This window comes from Eurosta solidaginis, chromosome 5, assembly GCF_040869045.1.
Source record: "Eurosta solidaginis isolate ZX-2024a chromosome 5, ASM4086904v1, whole genome shotgun sequence".
Taxonomy (NCBI): domain Eukaryota; kingdom Metazoa; phylum Arthropoda; class Insecta; order Diptera; family Tephritidae; genus Eurosta; species Eurosta solidaginis.
The window spans coordinates 2,673,531-2,692,608 of NC_090323.1; the positions used below are offsets into that span (position 1 = coordinate 2,673,531).

General features: G+C 38.1%; 5 protein-coding genes across 5 annotated transcripts; 4 read left to right on the forward strand and 1 right to left on the reverse strand.

Annotated features, from left to right (window-relative positions):
- Positions 1–839: 839 nt before the first annotated feature.
- LOC137252445 (uncharacterized) lies at positions 840–2,197 on the forward strand. Its single transcript, XM_067788148.1, has 2 exons — positions 840–1,052; positions 1,107–2,197. Exon 2 carries the CDS (start codon positions 1,218–1,220, stop codon positions 1,998–2,000), a length of 783 nt encoding a protein of 260 aa, XP_067644249.1. The 5' UTR covers positions 840–1,052; positions 1,107–1,217; the 3' UTR covers positions 2,001–2,197.
- A 7,540-nt stretch (positions 2,198–9,737) lies between these two features.
- Positions 9,738–10,600, forward strand: LOC137253820 (uncharacterized). Its single transcript, XM_067791332.1, has one exon. It carries the CDS (start codon positions 9,800–9,802, stop codon positions 10,475–10,477), a length of 678 nt encoding a protein of 225 aa, XP_067647433.1. The 5' UTR covers positions 9,738–9,799; the 3' UTR covers positions 10,478–10,600.
- Positions 10,601–11,984: 1,384 nt separating this feature from the next.
- LOC137253188 (uncharacterized) lies at positions 11,985–13,315 on the forward strand. Its single transcript, XM_067789715.1, has 2 exons — positions 11,985–12,215; positions 12,289–13,315. Exons 1-2 carry the CDS (start codon positions 12,092–12,094, stop codon positions 13,062–13,064), a joined length of 900 nt encoding a protein of 299 aa, XP_067645816.1. The 5' UTR covers positions 11,985–12,091; the 3' UTR covers positions 13,065–13,315.
- On the reverse strand, positions 12,439–16,834 carry LOC137253189 (uncharacterized). Its single transcript, XM_067789716.1, has one exon. It carries the CDS (start codon positions 14,610–14,612, stop codon positions 13,713–13,715), a length of 900 nt encoding a protein of 299 aa, XP_067645817.1. The 5' UTR covers positions 14,613–16,834; the 3' UTR covers positions 12,439–13,712.
- Positions 13,437–16,834, forward strand: LOC137253187 (pyruvate kinase). Its single transcript, XM_067789714.1, has 2 exons — positions 13,437–15,253; positions 15,324–16,834. Exons 1-2 carry the CDS (start codon positions 14,809–14,811, stop codon positions 16,814–16,816), a joined length of 1,938 nt encoding a protein of 645 aa, XP_067645815.1. The 5' UTR covers positions 13,437–14,808; the 3' UTR covers positions 16,817–16,834.
- Positions 16,835–19,078: the final 2,244 nt, after the last annotated feature.

Genomic DNA, 19,078 nt, shown 5'->3' on the forward strand with positions numbered 1-19,078 from the left:
TTTTTCAAAGCTGATAATTTTCACAGAAAAACATATTTTTTCATGTTTCTTGGCGAATAAAATATTCTTAAAACATATCTTTTCAGAAAATATCGCTTTGGAAATATTTTTTTGATGTACTTGTGCAGAATATCTCATTGTGCAAATCGCACTTGGGAAATACTTCATTTCTATAAAGCATTATAACAGCGGCTGCCATATTGTGATGGTAGCGTGCTCCGCCTGTCGCACCGTATGCCTTGGGTTCGCATCCCGGGCAAAGCAACGACAAAATTTTAGAAATAAGGTTTTTCAATTAGAAGAACATTTTTCTAAGCGGAATCGCCCCTCGGCAGTGTTTGGCAAGCTCTCCGAGTGTGTTTCTGCCATAAAAAGCCCTCAGTGAAAACTCATCTGCCTTGCAGATGCCGTTGAGAGTCGGCATAAAACGAGTAGGTCCCGTCCCGCCAATTTGTAGGAAAAAATTAAAAAAGGAACACGGCGCAAATTGAAAGAGCTCGGCCTAAAATCTCTTCGGAGGTTATCGCGCCTTACATTTATTTATTTTTATTTATTATAACCTCATATAATTAAATAACAAATTATTTACCGAATTTGACACACCCTAATGAACATTTGTGGAAGGTGAGCAATTGAATTGAATGAGCAAAATTAATTTTGCTTCAACTGATGATTGTAAACTAATGCGATAATTACCCACAAAGCATACGTAATGCGTAAAAAATGCAAAGGAATGCAAAGAACGGCCAAAGGGAAATAAATATAAATATGGGTAAAGTTCACTTGAACGTCGCCGACTCAGCGCCACAACTATGAGAACAGCCTACATAATTAATTTTCAAAATCATGAGTCACGTAAAAGGCATTGAGAACAGTAGCAGGATGGCAAAAATAACCTAAAAATAGAAAAACAAAAAAGGTCGGCCAAAACATTAATGAATTATATGAAGCAAATAAGCGAGTGCGGCAATCTGATAACCCCAAGCAGAGCAGAGACAGTCCATTACAACCAACACCCCGTTCAACTTATTTATGTATATATGTACATGTTTGTAAGAATTTACTAGGAATTTTTTGTACTTATATTTAAACTATAAAAGCTTTAGCCCAATCATTTTGTAACAGCATACACGAAATCGACGCTGCGGCAGAAGTTTAGCACCACCAAATAGGACGGCCAAAAATTATTTAGTCCAACCAACTAATAACACATTGCAATGTTTAAGCCAATCATCACGGTGCTGATGCTGGTAGCATTTTGCAACGCCGATACACCGACGCATTTACGCTCAAGCTTACGGCGCACAAATACGCGCTTTCTTGCGCACCAACAAGCTGCACCGGCACCAAAGCCAACCGGTTATCCTGCCGCAGGTGTGACACCTGAAATTCCATTCATCTTGCCCTCATCAACTGTTAAACCGGATGTGACCTACTTGCCACCGGATAATTCATATGACCCACCATCACAACCGGATGTTGCTTATGGACCACCTGCACCACACAGCACCTACGGTCCACCTGATAACACCTACTTGCCACCGGAGTATAATGTCACTGAACGCGTTGTGCCTGTAGAGGTGGATGAGCGTGATGAGGAAGTAGAAGTGGAAGAGGAGGAGCAACAGCCAACTGCACCACAGCCGGAAGTGCAAGATCTACCTGAGGAGCAAACGGGTGCGGCTTCCGGAGAGGAGGAGGCAGAAGAAGAGATTTTAGTTGCTGTTAGCGACGATGGTCCCGTCATTGCGGTTAGCAATTCATTTGATGCGCAAGGTGTGCAAGCAGAGGCAAAATCAAACCCAGCACATTTAGTTTTCCAACGTTTTCCGCAAGGTAGACGACACAACGGTGCACCAGTTGACGTGCCTGTTCCAGCGCGTTTAATTAAGATGCGTCGTACAGCGCCAGCCAAGTTACAGCTAGCACAACGTATGCAACTGCAGCCACAAGCACAACCACTAGGTTTCTCGTATGTTTCACAATACATGGAATGGTAGTGGGGAAATTCTATTGAATTAAATAATCTTTAGCATTTAAAGTGGGATAGGGGTAATAGAGTCAAAATAATTTGAAGAGAAATGAACTATTATTTTTAGATAAATAATTTACGCTTGTATGATACATATATATGTACATACATATATATGAACCAAATAAATGTTTGCTCTATTTTGTAAAATTATAAAAGAACAAAGCCTCAAAAACTCCATCCTAGCATAACATGACCATCAAATGCATTGCATTGGCCCGAAAATGGAAACCAAATTTATTTGTTTCTCTACAAGCATATGTCAAAAGATTTTTCATACAGAGACCCGTTGAATAGTTAGAGCATTTTCAGCTCAAACGAAATTTTTTCAAATCAAATGAATCAAACCCATTTCCCAATCATTTAGTGTGAGTTCAATCTGCAATTAAGTTGAGCTTAGTTTGGAAAATCAACGGGCATTGGAAATCAATATCTGAATACCTTACACACAGTTTATGTGACCACTGTCACAGTTACATCGACTTTATCACCCTTTGGAAACCCCATCTTAGAAAAAGCGTTCTTCAAGTATAATCTGAAATAGTTTTTTTTCTGAAGTTTTTTGGGATAAGTCGTTTTCAAAGCCGCAGCTGAGACAGAGTAATATTCCAGTCAGCAGTCGATATGTACATATATATATCCTATGAATACTGAGCTCGAAAAAGGCATAAACAAGTTCAGATAGTACCAAAGATCCTTACTACGCTTTCCACGCGCACACGCACAATATCGCTCTGGAACTAATGCGTTTTTAAAACCTTAACGCAGGGAAAATTACAAGAAAAAAATTTGCATAAACTTGTCTTGATTGTTGGGACCGCCATTTGCTTTGATTGCTTTTACTACCTATATCCTGACAAACTAACAATAAAGTATGATATAAGCTGAGTAAATGGCAAAAAAGGTTCGTAACCATCAAACGGAAGAACAAATCGCATTAGTCAAAGTAGCTCCTGAATTAGTTTGCATAAAAGGAATCTAAATGTACTTGAGGAAGTACGATTAAATGCGAATTAAACTGCCTTCCTTTCAATCGCACAATTCCAGTTAAGAATTGAACAACTTTACTGGGTCGCGATGCCCTGCAGGAAAATCAATAAATTGGGATAAACGAGTGTACTTAGGAGTGGGAACTAGAGTACTGTAAGGAAAGCAGTACGCTCATAAGTTGTTTGTCATTAGCTCAAGAGAATGCAAAAACGTAATGGATTAGGTAAAGAATTATATTCAAGTTAGTCAGGCAATATCCGTTGACTGTGGTATTACCGGTTGAAGAGGCGAGACTGAAAAAAATTGTTGATTTTAGAAGAAAGCCCTAACCAATATATTCTATATCAATTGAGAGGAAGAGCATCCTTAGATTTTGTATCAAAAACACTCTATATCAAATTAAATTTAATTGCCTAGCTTAAGGCGTTCTTCTATCGAAGTCTGAGAGATGTAGGATGTATTTAAAAAATATTGGTTCAAAATTTATTTTAGATAAAACAAACTCAAGCTGGCAGCCGAGGTAGATTAAACTTCATCCCCAGCCGTCTAAATTTTTTTATTTATTCATTTATTTGTTTACTCCCTTAGTACATTAAGACGGTGAGTCTTTTTTTGTACGTTTTACATATAAGTTACAGAGTTTACTGATATTAGAATATAAAATAACTTAAATTAGAAGAAACCTCACGAACGAGGCAGAGCGGGATGTAAGAGACATCCCTATAAAAAATGATTTGCAACTGCCGGCTTAAAGCATCTATCTGATTTAATACATTTAATTGACTTTGGCAATGAGTTCCATAGTCGCACAGCACTAACAAAGAACAATCTAGACCCCGGTAGAGATACAAATCGTGGTACTACAATATTATTAGTACGGGAAGATGTTACAAAGCTGAGTTTTTCATAAAGATAGCGGGGTTTCTGGTACCTAATAATTTTAAATAAAAAAATTACGTTCCTAGTCTGAAGGTAATTTTCCAAGCTCCTTCCAAGAATATTTTTTGTGTAGATGGAGATGTGATCAAACTTTCTCTTACCGTATATAAACCTCGCAGCATTGTTCAGAGCTAGGTTTAATTTCCTATTGGATTCTGAGTCGAGATCTCCATATACTAGTTCGAAATATGTGATTTGTGGGACAACGAGCGCTTTTACTAGTTTAATTTTTGTGTTAACTGGAAGATAAGAACAGCCAAGCCACAACCTCCTAAGAACATAATATATTTTTGAGACAGCAAAATTAATGTGGTTTATGCAAGTAAGCCGGGAGTTCATCCTAAACCCAAGATTAGTCGCAGCCGAAAGAAAAGGTATTTTGGTTTCATCCAGTACTATAAATGGCAATTCATTTAAGTCATAGGAGTTGAAGGATATTGGCAGGACTTGTGTTTTTGCCGGATTTAGGCTAAGTCCATCCACATTGGCCCAATTTGATATAGCTTTTAGGCCATCATTCATTCTACATACTAAATCTTCGCATAGACCAATAGGACGCGAAAGGTAGATCTGAGTGTCATCCGCATACAAGTGTATAGATGTATTTTGGCAACAGCTGACAATGTCATTCATAAAAATAGTAAATAAAATGGGGCCTAGGATAGAACCTTGTGGCACACCAGAAGATACTACGCTCCGTTGCGAGATGTTGTTGCCACACACAGTCTGCTGTAACCTATCTGAAAGATAACTCCTAATTAATTTTATAGACGTTGTGTCGAATCCAAAATAATGTTGTAACTTAAGTAATAAAATCTTATGGTTGACAGTGTCGAACGCTTTCGAAAAGTCTAAGAGGGCTAAGATCGTTACCATTTTATTTTCAAAAGCACGACGGATACCATTTCCCTTTGCGGTCGGAGTGACATTTGATACTTTCCACTGTGAAGGAAAGGTAGATGACGCTAAAATAAAATTAAAAATATGCGTAAGTGAGGAAAGCGCACAAGACAGAATTAGCTATAAAAGGCGTAGATTAATACCGTTCACACCAACAGCGTTTGATTTGATGGCGTAAAGGTACCTAACTACATCCTATTCGGTTATTGAATTGAAGGTAAACTCTACAGAACGATCGCATACGAGATCTTCATTTATAACAATTAAACGAAAAGCATTGTAGAATATTTTATAGGCTTGTAAATGTTTCAAAATTAATTGGGCCTAAATTAAGGAATTATTAGAATCTGCAGAAAAGGAAGTTTTGGATAGCACAAAATTTACACTTCCACGCCGTGTTAAATTTAATTAATTCTTGTACCCAATAGATTTTTAAAGCGAACAACTTAGTAGTAATTGCTTACTGATGTACAAGTGCTATTGTTATAAATCATCACATTCAGATGTATAGATATTTCCTACAGGGAAATCAAGAATGAATTTCGGATGCAAGTGTTTTTAAACTCTATAAGAAATGATTAATTATTCTAAAAATAAATTAGGCAATATAATGCACAACAGCTGTTCTTTCACTTATTTCAGTTACGTTAAGAATTCGATCAACATATTTTTACTTGTTTCTATGCGCAATCTTGTCCTTCAGGGCATATTAAGAAAGTAAATATGTAATTTATTTGGCATCTGAGCTAAACTTATTGTAGCCACACGATAAGTTGAGTAAAAGCCAAATTAAACTTCCTTAACCCTAACGCCATAGTTGTAACCATACCCTTATCCATAACCATCTCCATTGTGATCGATTACTGGTGCCTTAACCTAAAAATCGTGAAAATTTCATAAAAATGAAGAAAACGCAAAAAATTACAAACATATTCCACAAAAAATAAGTCTCTTAGTCAAAACGAATACAAAACAATGAATAAAATCTACACAAAGTTATTAAATTCACCAACTCATATTTTTAGGTTATGGATATGGCGAAAAACCAAAACCAATTGGTTGGCTATGGTATGGTTATGGCGTTAGCGTTATGGTAGGGCACCATTAATCGGTTACATTGATTTCCATAAGGTAGGTTCGATCAGCTGTTTTATCTGGTTATGGTTTTATGGTTATAAGTCACCATTAAATACACCTTAACCAAAGGTTAACGCTAGGTAATCTCAGTCCAATCACATAATTACATGTTTTGCCTCCATAGGCTGCCGCATAAGTCGCTTTGGTCATATTTGGTAAAGATGAAAGACATAACGTCACACGTGTTGGAACTTGTTAAACCAACATTAAATACGTGACCAACTTAGCAAAAATATTGGTCATTTCACTTAATGCGGCATACTCGCCGTGTCTCAATAACAACATCGAAAAGATAGGCGAAGGGTCAAGTGGCTAGAATAACACATATACACAAATCCACTCTCACACACACATACTAACATTCATGCCTTTATGTTTGTTGGTCCTTATTTTAGAAGGGCAAAATCGGCCAAATGTTCAAGGTTGTATTCAATTAGCAGCAAAAATTGCTAAACGAAAGTGAAATGGCGCAAATGATGAAAGTTTTCTCTTGTGTGTGTATGGGTGTGTGGTGTTATGGAAATCAAAATTGTTTCAATATTACATACGTGATTCGGATCTCATTGCGCTTATTGTTTGCTTAAATACAAACCTAAACTGCATTAAAGATTAATTTAACCGCAAAAAAACAAATCGCGTTTCTTTCAATGCGTAATTTGAGCCACCCTGGATTATGTGCCCCTCTCACATTTGCACCGTTAAAAGATGTAGATTACTTATTGTTATGGGTTAATTCTTCTTTGTGCTATCTTTCTTTGGGACACACAACTGCAGACACAAATAAAATAAGGTGCTGAGTGCTGAGTTTTATAACGTATTGAAACGTAGTCCAAAGCTGTGATTGCTGCTAGTTACCAAACTGTGTCTATCCCCACTCTGCTTCCAAATATGGGTGCCGGTAAGAATACTTTCTGATCCGGACAGTCTTCTTCCATTCTCAAAACATTGACAAGCCAACGAAGCTATTTTGCTGAGTTTTAGGATCTACTCGCATATAATGTAAATAAGGTAAGGCATAAATAAAAAATAAATGTAAGGCGCGATAACCTCCGAAGAGATCTTAGGCCGAGCTTCTCTTCCAATTTGCGTCGTGCTGCTCTTGATTTTCCCTAAAAATTGGCTGGACGGGACCTACATGTTTTATGCCGACTCCGAACGGCATCTGCAAGGCAGAGGAGTTTTCGCTGAGAGCTTTTCATGGCAGCAATACACTCGGAGCGCTCGCCAAACACTGCCGAGGGGCGACCCCGCTTAGAAAAATTTTCTTCTAATTGAAAACCTTATTTCTAAAATTTTGACGTTGCTTTGCCCGGGATGCGAACCCAGGGCATACGGTGTGGCAGGCGGAGCACGCTACCATCACACCACGTTGGCCGCCGTAAGGTAAGGCATGTCTGACCTAAAATCAAACCCCTATCAATAAAGCAGCTAGGTTATTCTCTTTCTTTTGTTCCAGAAATTCATCAAGGAGCTCCACGCGATCTCTATGAAGAAATAAGAGCTTAGCACTGACCAATGCTCTCCCAGCAGCCATAAATAGTAATAAGGTCTTCTACACTTTTTCCATAGCTTTCACGCTGGGTAATTTTTTCTATAAAACTTTATTTAAAAAATTGAAGTCATGCTGAAGATCGCACTCCTCATTGATCTCCTAGTAAAAAGGATACACTCTACCTTTTGATTGATTTCGCATCCAAACCTTAAAAACCTCGCCTGGGATTATTGGTTCACTTAGACGTCGAACAAAATAAGAAGAAAAGCTCCCTAACGTATGGTTCTCTTTATCTTCTCCGCCTCTTAGCATTCGATGTATAAATTAAACTAGGTGCTACGCGCTTAAGATGGTGGCATGTAAGAGTTTTCACTACTGAGTCAAAAGCATGCTGGCCTATCCTATCTACCTAAACTTCAAAAAAATTGTCTCCAACCCAGCACATTAAATATCATCAGCTGAGGCACCGAACTAATGGCGTTTTCTTTTCTGGAAAAAATTATACCCTCATGTTTCACTCTAAATTTTGATCTAAGTTACCTAGCGTAATGCGAACTGGCTATGTTTGTACCTAATGAGACCGCTTTTATTATTCAGTAAAAGGTATTTTGTGAAAGGAGCATACAAACTCACGAGAAAGAGGAGAAGAAACAAGCGGGCTCCATTATTTTCAGAAAAGAAAACTATAATGCCCTTAACTCATCTTTTTCATTTCTGTTCATCTCTATTTGCTTTTCATATTAGGAAATCCTCTTAAAACTATTTTGATTGAAACTATCATATTATTGCAACTCCATTGAGTTTGGAGCATAACTCCACAAATTCAATGCAAACAATCTAATCTCATTGTTTTTTTTTTTTATTATTTTTATTTTTTTTGAAGAGTACCGTTCCACAAAACGGCCAAATAAATTCAACGTTGGCCCACCACATCAACGTCTACTCGGTCGTCAGACAGCTTTTTTTGGTTGTGTCGGCTCAAACGTACAGAGAATGGAGAAGTATAAATGCTTGCAATGTTTTTAACCAGAATATCGTCGGCTTAGAATGAAAATCTGCTAACCGACATAAGAAAATGTTATATGGCAGGCAAGAAAATATTTGATTTTTTCATTGAGAGCAAAGGAAGTGAACTCATCATAAAGTTAATTTACTTTGTATATGGGGCCAATATTTTAAATTGATGTTGACTGGCTCATGCTTTAGCTCCTGCTCTATCAAACTGCATCAAAAAGTGGTTTTTGGAAAAATTTTGCTTAGCCGGTTTGCAATCTAAGGCTTTTATTTAAAAGCTGTAGTGGAAATCGTGTCCATTTAAATTCATTATGTCATGTTTGAATACCAAAGCCTTGCATCGTTCAGGTCTACGATGCTCACAATTGAAGGCTTTCCATTCTACTTTGAGCTGTCTTTCACCCCGGATAAAAGCAGTATGGACCACAATATTCCAGAGCCATCCGGTGGGTACTTTGCTAGGTAGTGTTTCACTTAACACAATACTCCTTAGGAAGTCAGGATTATCCTCGTCAAATGTGAAGGTTTTGGAGCATTTTTTGCTACATTCCAGACATATTCTCTCTACAGTGAAGCTCTTTTCTATTATCCATCTGATCTGCGAAGTAATCTGTCTTCTTTAAGGCACTGTCTTAGTGGAAACATCCTCAAAAACTGCAGATGATCCGACTAGAAAAAACGATACCCTTTCAATTTACGGCGAAAGGTCACATCGCGAATCAAGACCGTCTATCTTTTTTAGAACCAAAGTGATAATACAATAATTGTATTACGCGTCATTTGTATGTAATTTACAAATCTAAAAATATTTTGATTTTCGGTTTTTATTCTGTTCTTCAACGAACGCACACGAATAAAAAATCTCAATTTGGCTTTTAATAACGTTGGAATCCAAATTAACATCACAATCACGTCCGACAGTAACGCCAAATTTGACTTACAATATGAGTGTCCGCTATTGATTGGACGCAATGGACTCATCGGAAATTTCGGGGTTTCGGTTTTTGTTTTCATGCATACATATGTGTGTGTGTATCTGCATATGGCCACCCACAAACACATAATTATTTGCTATTAGCAATAAAAAACTGATTAACAATAACGTAAACCCTGACTAACGGAGGTCAATCGCAAAGCCGCTAAGCTTAGACGAAGTGCAGAACTCAACTTAAAGTATTTAACAGACACATTATCACTAAATTAACAGTAGTTAGCTTCTAACGGTCTTGGTCAACGCAACAATAGCAAGCAAGGAGGTGTTTAACTGCTGACGATAGGCCCACAAAATTACAAAAATGTCGAAAATATTTTACACACTTGCCGCAGTGTGTCTTGTGACCGCTTTGAGCTATGCTGAAACGCCGCGCCAACGTCTTCGTTTCCCTGGACCATCCAACAATCGGCCACTGCCATTTTTGGCACGACAAGAATCAGCGCCATCAGAATCTGCGGATCCGGATCCTTATCCTGCAGCAGGCTTCAAACCCGAACCACCTTTCGAATTGCCAGAGCCAACTTATGGACCACCAGAATTGAATTTTAATCCACCTGAAGAGACCTACGGACCACCAGATCAAACGTATGGTCCGCCCGATCAGACGTATGGCCCTCCCGATCAAACTTATGGACCCCCTGCGGAAGAACCACTTGCTGAACCTGATCCATCCTATGGACCACCACCAGCTATTCCAGATTCAACGTATGGTCCACCCGGTACACCTGCTGATGAGTATGGCCCACCACCACCAGCTGGCAAAGATGTACCCCAAACAGCAGCTATCATCGCTCCTCGTCCTGTCTTCACGCTACCACGTGTGGAACGTTTAGTGGCTTTCCGCCCCAGACGTCGTCCAGCACCAGCAAAGCTGCGTCGTCCGACTCCACTACAAAAGCCAGCGAAATTGGTTCGACCAAGACCACAATCACAAACTCAAATACAGCCAGCCAAATTAGTGCTGCATATTCATCATTAAGTTAGTAGGCAAAATCTCCGCTCTGATACGTTCGTCAGAGTGGGTGTTTTTTTGTTTAAATATTTATAGGATGTGAATATGTGTATATTTAGCTAATATATTTCTAAGATCTGTTGAACTGTTTTATTAATTATATAAATAAAAATATGAATTAAGAAAACGATCCTGTTGAACTTTTTATACCCAACTGTAGGATAAGAACCTTCAACTAAATCATGTACTCGGTATTAAAAAGATTAACAATTCAGTTAATTCCCGATTAGAGATTTAATCGAGTTTTATACTATCTGGCGTAAAATCATTGTCAAATCGCCGCCGTGTTGTCCGTAATTTGTCAAATACAGATTTTAAAGTAAAATCAATTTAATACAAACGATCTTATGAAGTAAAATGTTAGAATTTCTAAATAAAGCCATTTTATTATTATAAGCGCAATATTCAATGGCCATGAAATAAAAGCTCAAATATACTTTGGTTAAGGCTTCGGATTTTGCTGTATTTAAGCCAAATCAGTCGTGGAATCAGGGATCACCTGATCCCAGCTCTGTTTCGAAGAAGTTTGATCAAAGCATATCTACATGGCACAGCACACAAAATTTGTAGTTGACTACACATTCCACTGCCTTTAAAAAATGTAGTGGTATTGGAGGGAGAAATTTTGCATACTAACGACAGCTGCAAAGTGGGTGAGTTTTCACTGAGAATCTTTTTATGGCAGACGGCCAATAGGCAATCTCGTCTAGAAAAACTTCTTCTCTACTTGATGAACCCTTTTTAAATTTTTTTTAGGATATGGTACGTCTCCGATTTGAGATAAACTGCAAGCCCGCTTATTTCGTTTTTCACTTAAATTCTCAGATATATCATTTATAATACTTGTTGTTGTTTAGCATTTTGTCGAAAATAAAAGTCCTCAACATCGTTCCATATCTTTTCAGCTCTATTTCCCGATCTCTCTATCTTTCTCTCCCATACCTATTCCATTATCCATAAATACCTCAAACGAGGAAAATATATTATATATTAAAATCCCAATAAAACATGGGCCCGTATTATGTTTTGATATCCGTGATCGAAACTCTTCTTAAATCACAATAGCTCTGAAATGATTAGTGAAATAGTTTATGATTTTTGAAATAGTTAAACGGTTGCATAGTTATCGTTTGAGAGAAAATAGTTTTCATTCACTGATCGCAAAACGCACTACGGGCTCTGTGTAACCGATGTACCCATACTTTGAAAAAAAATGCACTAGGACAATTCCAAATGCATTGGAATAAACATATGAGCATTAGTTTCAGGGGAAAAATTTTCCACTAGAATCTAAAAAATTAACAACCTAGACAACTAGCAGCTATTTCTTGTAGGGCCCTCTATTCTCAGAAAGTTTAGTATGGCAGCACCAGTTTTATAACAGAGCTCTTGTATTTACATAGGCAATATAACAGAGCTCTTGTATTTACATAGGCATAATGTTAAAGTTCCTCGCTGTGTGGCAGCACTGCGTTTTCGAACTGTCAACTGTATACCAAAAAAATATAAACAAACAACATACACCCAATTAAATTACGTATTTAGCAGAAAATTCGCAATATTCAAACAACGCACAGAAAAATGGATTTAAATCATAAAATTATCGAGGCGGTGCGGCAATGTCCCTTACTCTACAAAAATAGCGCATCGCTTGCAGACCGAAAGTGCGGCTGGGAACAAATCGCCCAAGAAATGAAAATGCAAGGTAAACATATACATAATTGAATAAACCATAGCTGAAGCATATAGAAAATCTATGAATCCTTCCTTCATTACAGAAGCTATTTTGAAGACGCGATGGCACTTTTTACGTGAGCATTACAAGCGTAACGTTTTGTCCGGCAGCCAGATTGATGCAATGCAATTTCCATATAAAAAAGAAATGGAATTCCTTTTGCCCTACTTACGCCCAAAACAGCGTGAAGAAATGCATCCCGATGAAACGATGCCCAAAAATATAATAAAGCCAGAATTTGTTATAACACAAGAAGATCTAGAAAATGATAGTGGCAATGAGGAATATGTATTTCTGGAAGTGGATGCGGTCGCCACGGAATATGAAGAAAACAATGAAGTAATACAACAAACAAATCAAAATGATTTACGAAAAGAATCAGAGCAAGAGACAGAGCAGCGCCCACAACAAAATGATGCGAACGGCACAGAAAAATATGAAGTAGAAATCGAAATGCAGGGAGGTGGGCCCGAAATGGAAGAGCAGCGAAATGAAAATAATGTTGAACAACTAATCGACATGAAACCAGACATAAATAAAGTGCAGCAGGCTACTTGTAACAAAAATGGTAGCAAAGAAGAAGAAGCGGTGCGTACACAAATTCAGGAAGCTACCGTAGAAAACATAGATGCAAAAGTAGAGATACGTGAGAAAAAAAGGGGTGGGGGTAGTGTCGGCAATGACAACACAAGTAAAGAGGATGAGGATCGTTGTGAAGATGCAATTTTTGGGGAGTTAGTATCAGCTATGTTAAGAAGAATGCCAGCTGAAAAGAAGCGCTGTGTCAAACGTGATATCATGAATTTACTGCTGACGTAGAACTCTTGTCCTAGATTGAGAACTGTCGAAAGTTTATATAATTAAGTTTTATACTAACATTTATTTCGCGAACGTAATAGATGGATGTCTCATGAAATAGACGTTAGGCTTAAGGCGTTACCACTCAAACTGTAAAGTTTATTTAAATAATATACATATAGTTTAGATAATTTTATAATATGTGTACATACATACATATTGTAACGAATTTGAAGATTCCTTCATATTATTATAAATATTACATATGTGTACTTATGTAGAATTTTTTTTGTCAAATGGGAATTGCAGTGACACCACTCACTAAGGCAAAGCCAGCTAAGTTAATCCGTATCCACAAGCACTCTGCGCGAACAACGTGGATAAAACGTAACTACATGGATGCAAACGCATTTTTCTGTTGTCTAGGGACCCGCTAATTATTAACAGCTCAATGTAGTTGCAAATTTGTGGCCTGACGACGGTTAAACAGTACGACTTCTGGACCAGACTTCAAACGAATTATATGAATACTGGAATCTTCTTAATCGCTATCTAATATAAGTAGGATCTTAAACTGAATTTTTACTAGAAATTTTATATCCAAAAATAAATCTTTAGGTCATTATACATATCTGCGCATACAATATTTGTTTAGCGTTCCGTATACAACTAAACCTTCTTTCTCATCACTCGATGCGAATCTAGTTTTGAACTGCTCCTAGCTCGTGAAAAGACAAATACAAACGATTTCATGCAACTATCGAATTCTCCTAATAACTTAGCATGTTCCACGGCAATACGTAATGACTCTGTCAATTGCTCTTGCCATGTGTACTCCATATTTTCCACCAACATAATTGCATCCAAATTTGGTCCCATTAATTTGACTTGCTTCATAGCGTTCTCACTACGCACCACAACAATAATGTACGCGTAGCGCGTAAATTTTTGCCAATTAGGCATCACATGAAGGCATATCCGTTCAACCAAATCGATAATCATTAGCTTGCAGTTGAAGATATGTATATCCTCTATGACGGCCTGTTCCAGTTTGCCACAAAATTCATTACGCATGCTATCTGAGAAATTAAAGGGAGTATCGTATTCGGGTCGTTGCATGTACCAGGGATATTGACGGTTAATAAAAGCACTAGCAAGCTTACGACGCTGCTCAAAATATGTCTGCAACGCAGTGGTTTGTTGCTCCAATGATGCAATATCTGATTTCGTGGCCGTACATAGGAGCTCTTCTTCATTAGAATCGTATTCTTTCTGATTTTTTAATGATTTATTAGGTCTGTGTACATTTACCTCAGAGTAGCTGTCCATTGATGTCTCTGTCAGAAACAATTCTTCTTTATCATCAAAGTGACAGCGCAATGCTGTTGGAGGTTGATAATTTTTGAAACCGCGGTCCGCAAGGTATCTGTGCAACCATATATTGTCGAACAATTGCTCCGGCTCATAAAAACTGCAAACATTCTTACTTTTGATATCGCACACATTTTCCGTGAGTATTAAAGGCCATATATTGTCGAAAAAAGAATTTTGCAGGGTCAACTTTGACATTGTTGCAGATTTTCGCTGATGCCAATATTTGAAGGTTCTTTAAAAAATCAACAAAAGAAAATCCGAAATATTTCAGAAGTGGAATACTATTAGGCAATTCACAATTCAATTTTGAAGTTATTTTTGTTTTACTTTTGGTGCTGCGAAACGTTTGATTATTTCAAGATAATCATTTTTTGAAAAGTCCTGCATTAATATGGATGAAGGCCTTCTCGATAATATCTGTACGCATGTGCGCTGCTCGCTTCTATCCGCCGACATGGCAAAGTTGAATTATGTTCGTGAAATGCAACATCGTCTACAGCATCAAAAGATGCTTACAAAAGTGCTTGGTTCGGATGATTATGTGGATGAAATTGATCAAGAATGGGTTTGCCGTGTGCACCGTTACAATGTGGAAGAGTCGATTTCAGAATCCTTGGACGGAGATGACACGTTGGGGGACGAAATCATGGTTGAAGAGGAGGAAGCAGCTGTGCCACAGCCTGAGGAAAGTGAAAACCTGGAAATCGACGTTTGGCAAGGCTACTTCAAAGGCTTTCAAATGATAAGTGAAACTACGGAAGGTGCTACTGAGGAAAATAAGAAATGCATCGAGCTTTTATCTGTCGTTTGTGATGAGGCTTTGGATTCATATTTGCGTAAGTAGGCTAAATGCTACATCGCAGCGCTGGTGTTAAAATTATATTCTAAGTCTATATCGTTTTATAGACGCCGGCGTTCGTTCTTTTGCTATTGATCTTTTCTATGGCAACTTTATCGAGAATCAGCAACTAATTTTGCGTTTGCGCCAATGTGAATTAAACTATTCGAAAGAAATTGGCTTTCCCGTTTCGTCTACAATTTTCGCCAAGTTAAGTCCACGTTTACAATACACTGGCTTGATGGAGCCACCAGATCTTGTTGTCGAATTAAAAAAAGGTGATAAGATAACTTTGACTAATCAACGCGAATTGTCGATGCATTGCACCAAAAATTGTGTCTATGTAAATGGCGGGTTTTTGTTCAACGACATACATTTATGCGATTTCATCTGTATCGGTCCTAATATACAAGTATCTGTGCGAAAAATGGATGCCAATTTGCGCTGTGTTGTTGAAATTGGTGGGGAATTGAAATCACGCTCACCCGTGTTATTCCCATCACGTTGCTCGAAATTCTTGATATCGCAAGAAGAACTCGAAGACATTACATTCTGCAAGGAGGTTGGTTTGAATGTGATTGTTTCGTATATCGGGGGCACAAAAGAATATTTTGAGAATTTGCAAAATGCGCTGACAACGTTAGGTTGTAAAAATATGCGCCTTTATGCGCGAATTGTGCTCAACGAGATAAAGGGTTGCGATGATGATTTAAATTGGATGGCTGATAGCTATGATGGTTTCGTTGTCGAGCTTAGTCCCTCTGAGCAGCATCCTGAACAAGACATACTACATCTTTGCCCCACCGCAGACCAATTTATCAAACGAGTTTATCAACTGCAAAAAGTGGTTATATTTCAGCCGACGCTGATTGCAGAAAAACGTTTGATTTTGGAACCGACATACTATCCCCACGTATTCCTTTATCCTGATAAATATATTTTGCCGTGTGATCGCCCTGTAGCCGGTTTCTATTTCTTTTACTTGTACGATGCACTCGCTGAATCGGTGATCAAAGAAGCGCTCAATGAGTTACCATATTGTGATCGTTCGCTTACCGGCAGCGACTCATTGGCACGCTCAATTGTATGCGCGTCAATAGAAATGCATGCACCATTGATATTCGTTTGCTCGCTAACTGGACGTATGGCAGCAAAGATTGCACATTTTCGGCCAAAAGCACAAATAATTTTTATAACCCGTATGAGATCAGCAGAGGCTTTCATATCGCTGTGTCATAATGTTATATTGCTTTTGTATAATGGAAAGAGTGATGATAATTATTACTGTGCTTTGTATAAGCATTTTTTGTATGGTCTTTTGTATGCGAAATCTCAGGGAATTGTGAAGCATGATGATAATGTAATACTAGTATTTGAAGAAAGCGCCAGTACTCGACTTCCCAACAAATATGTTGCTTATAAATATCACTCACGATACTTTCCACAACATTTGGATAAGATATTGTTTAGTAAGTTTCCATATGGATTCTTTGACTACTACCGTGGCAGGGGTGTAGATAGTAAAATTGAAGCAGTCGCAGATGTAGTCCCCACAAAATGAAACAATAAAAATTATGTTAACATTTTTTGTTTCGGAAAATCGAATTGTTAATGCAAAAGAAAGAAAAAAATTTAATTTTTTATGAGCTGTATTAGGTCAAGAGCCTTTATGCTGTATGAAACATAAAATATTTTTAATAGAGAGATTCTCAAAATTTTCTCACACAAATCAAAATTTAGAATATAGTTCGACTAGCTAAATAAAAATTGCGATTCAAGAAAAATTATATTAATCCAGTTTCATTACTCCCATGGAATTTTTATTTAATACTTTCATATTTTCGACAGTAAATCTCTTTATCATAATCAATATATTATTATTATTCCATACTCCATTAGGAGCTTAAGGATTCAACAAAAGTTTTCCAATTATCTCTATTTTGTGTTATTTGCCTTAATTCGTTGAAACTATTTGCCAGTTTCCTGAAGCACCGTTCTCCTCCAAGTCATCTTTGGTCGGCCCTTGCATCGTTGCCCTTGAGGATTCCAGGTTAAGGCAGCATGTGCAACGTCATCGTATGGCTTTGTAATGTGTGGCCTATCCAGCCATATTTACGCTTCCGTATTTCAATATGTACACTGGTTTGGTTGATCAGCCTCCAAAACTCTTTGTTCGATATCGTTCTAGGCCACCATATATGCATTATATTTCTCAAGCAGCGGTTAATGATGGACTGTAACTTGGCTTTAGTTTCAGCAGTTACGAGACAAGTTTCCGAGCCGTACAACAAAACAGACTTCACACATGCGTTACAAATTTTTATTTTTATTTCAGTTCGAAGGTTGTTAGCGCGCCATACACCACGAACTCTGGCAAAAGCTCCCCGGGCTTTTTGGATTCGAGCGTTTATATCCATTTTTGCACCACCATCTACGGCGAGAATACTTCCCAAGTATTTAAAGCTTTCGGTATATGCAACATTTTGGCCATCAATTGTGAAATTTGCTGAGTTGTTTCCTTTGATGCGCATAGATTCGGTTTTTCTTATATTTATTTTCAACCCAAACTTTGACGACTGGTCGAGTTTTGCCTGCATTGGCTGGTGTGTGTGTGATAGCAGGACAATGTCATCTGCGTAATCCAAATCCTCAAGACTGAAGTTAAGTCTCCAGTTTATGCCCCTATTTTACGAGTCGAGCACCCAGTCCAAGGCCACAATAAATCACAGTGGTGATAATATACACCCCTGCTTGACACCTGTAGGCGATTCAAATACATCGGTTAGTTACCCATTATGCAAAACTCTGCATTTTGAATTTTCATAGCCTTTCCTTATAATGTTAATAATTTTTTTAGGAACTCCAATTCTCTGCAAGGAAAGCTAGATTCAGCCCCTTTTAATAGAATCAAAAGCCTTCTCATAGTCTACGAAAGTTGCATACAACGTGCTGTTGTACTCAATGCATTATTCTATGATAGCTCGCATAGCGTTACGGTTGTCAATACAGGAGCGATTAGGACGAAAACCAGACTGTTGCTTTCGTAAACGTTCGTTTAGAGGCTGAACAATGCGCTCCAATATAATCTTGGTGAAGACTTTGCTCATCACAGGGGCAAGCACAATGCCTCTCCAATTGTTGCAGTCAGTTAAATCGCCTTTCTTTGGTATTTTTACGATGATGGACTCTCCATTCTGGCGGTATCTGTTCTCAGTTCCAGATGGCTCTAAATAGGGGATAAAGCATATCGGTTGTACTGTCAACATCAGCTTTCAGGAATTCCGCTGGGATATCGTCAATCCCAGCTGATTTGCTATTTTTCAACGAACGAATGGCCGCGGTGATTTCTTCCTTACTTGGTGGTTGTGTGCATATATTACGAAGTGGTCTCCTTTGTTGACTAATGCTATCGGGATTGTGAGCTATTACATTAAATGTTTTATCGAAGTGATCTTGCCATATTTTGAGTTGCTCTTCATCCATAGTAACCATGTTCCCTTCGCGGTCCCTCACGGGCATGCTTCGATTAGGTTTATCGTTGCAAAGCTTCCGAGTGATATCAAAAATTTCTTTCAAGTTTCCTTTAGATGCAGCAACCCCAGCCTCACGAGCTAATCTTTCATAATATGCTCTCTTATCTGCTCTCGCTCGCCACCGTGGTGTGATGGTAGCGTGCTCCGCCTATCACACCGTATGCCCTGGGTTCAACTCCCGGGCAAAGCAACATCAAAATTTTAGAAATAAGATTTTTCAATTAGAAGAAAATTTTTCTAAGCGGGGTCGCCCCTCGGCAGTGTCTGGCAAGCGCTCCGATTGTATTTCT